This window comes from Mobula hypostoma, chromosome X1 (assembly GCF_963921235.1).
Source record: "Mobula hypostoma chromosome X1, sMobHyp1.1, whole genome shotgun sequence".
In the NCBI taxonomy this organism is placed as follows: Eukaryota; Metazoa; Chordata; class Chondrichthyes; order Myliobatiformes; family Myliobatidae; genus Mobula; species Mobula hypostoma.
In genome coordinates this window covers 63,965,979-63,967,737 of record NC_086128.1, presented here as the reverse complement: position 1 = coordinate 63,967,737, position 1,759 = coordinate 63,965,979, and the positions used below count along the sequence as shown (strand labels likewise).

The following is a 1,759-nucleotide window of genomic DNA, read 5'->3' as shown; positions in this document are numbered from 1 at the left end:
AACGGTGGGTCAGTGGGTGGTTGGGGGTGTGGAGGGGTGGGTCAGTGGGTGGTTGGGGGTGTGGAGGGATGGGTCAGTGGGTGATTGGGGGTGTGGAGATGTGGGTCAGTGGGTGATTGGGGGTGTGGAGGGGTGGGTCAGTGGGTGATTAGGGGTGTGGAGGGGTGGGTCAGTGGGTGATTGGAGGTGTGGAGGGGTGTGTCAGTGGGTGATTGGGGGTGCGGAGGGGTGCGTCAGGGGGTGATTGGGGGTGTGGAGGGGTGGGTCAGTGGGTGATTGGGGGTGTGGAGGGGTGGGTCAGTGGGTGGTTGGGGTGTGGAAGGGTGGGTCAGTGGGTGGTTGGGGGTGTGTGGAGGGGCGGGTCAGTGGGTGGTTGGGGGTGTGGAGGGGTGGGTCAGTGGGTGTTTGGGGGTGTGGAGGGGTGGGTTAGTGGGTGATTGGGGGTGTGGAGGGGTGGGTCAGTGGGTGATTGGGGGTGTGGAGATGTGGGTCAGTGGGTGATGGTGGTGTGGAGGGGTGGGTCAGTGGGTGATTAGAGGTGTGGAGGGGTGGGTCAGTGGGTGATTGCGGGTGCGGAGGGGTGGGTCAGTGGGTGATTCGTGGTGTGGAGGGGTGGGTCGGTGGGTGATTGGGGGTGTGGAGGGGTTGGTCAATGGGTGATTGGGGGTGTGGAGGGGTGGGTCAGTGGGTGGATGTGTTGATCAGCCTCACTGCTTGGGGGAAAGTCACTGTTTTTGAGTCTGGTCATCCTGGTGGGGATGCTACGTAGCCTCCTCTCCAATGGGAATGGGACAGACAGTCCGTGAGCAGGGCGGGTGGGATCCTTGGTGATGTTACCAGCCCTGTTCCGGCAGCTTTCTGTATCTATGTTGGTGACAGTGGGTAGGCTGATTACCGGCGATGCGCTGGGCAGTTCAGACGACCATACTGAATGCGTTATCTGGAGTTCTCGTACATTCTGGCATATCCATATCTCTGTTGCCTCTCGGGCACCCACCCCCTCACGGGGTGGGGTGGGTGTACCTCATTACAATACTCGAGGGTGGGGGCTTTCTCACCCAACCCGGCCCCTCCCTGTCCAGTAGCGGAAGAACCCTACACCGCGGTCCTTCCCCACCGAGGCCCTGGCAGTGGCTGCGCCCAGCTTCGGCTGGGAGAGCGCCAGTCGGCGGTTCCCCTCCACGGACATCTCGACGAGCTGGCCGGCCAACAAGTCCCGGGCAGACTGGACCAGACCAGACCAGAGGGCTTCTTACCCCGAGTCGTCGATCTGCCGACAGTGCTTACAGAGGACCCTGGAACTGAACTCTGACACCGCGGGCCGTGGTAGCGCCGCGCGATCCGTGAAGCCACGGCGACGTTCGTCTCCGTGCGCGTCCCCAGGAGCAACTTGCCGATCAGGGTGTCCTTCAGAGCTGGGCTGCTCGGAACGGACTGCGACACGGACCCCGGCGTCTTCTTCCACAAACAGCCGGGGGGCCGTCTCCTGGGTCCCGAAGGCTGCTGGACAGGGCCTGGTGATGTCCCCTGCCCCCAACAGCGGGACCTCACCACCCCCCACCCCCCCCAGCACACCTTTGTCATGGTGGGCCTGCATTTTCGAAAAGTAACGCTTTGCTGCCAAGGTGTGACGTCCGAGCCCGAGCGAAACCCCACGGGGAAAGCTGGGCACTGGAGGACCGCAAGTCTTGCCGAGATCAGTGGGATCCACCCTTCACCTGTTCCAGATATCACTTCCCAGCTTCTAACTGCAACCCAC

The 1,759-nt window shown here is 62.7% G+C and overlaps 1 protein-coding gene across 1 annotated transcript in view; it reads right to left on the bottom strand.

Moving 5' to 3' along the window:
* Positions 1-1,252: 1,252 nt before the first annotated feature.
* The window catches only part of LOC134340209 (aggrecan core protein-like), a 166,713-nt gene continuing 166,206 nt past the window's right edge, over positions 1,253-1,759 (bottom strand). Inside the window, exon 10 of the mRNA XM_063037185.1 lies at positions 1,253-1,687. Within this exon, the coding sequence (XP_062893255.1) occupies positions 1,253-1,687 (435 nt within the window). The remainder of the gene's footprint in view (positions 1,688-1,759) is intronic.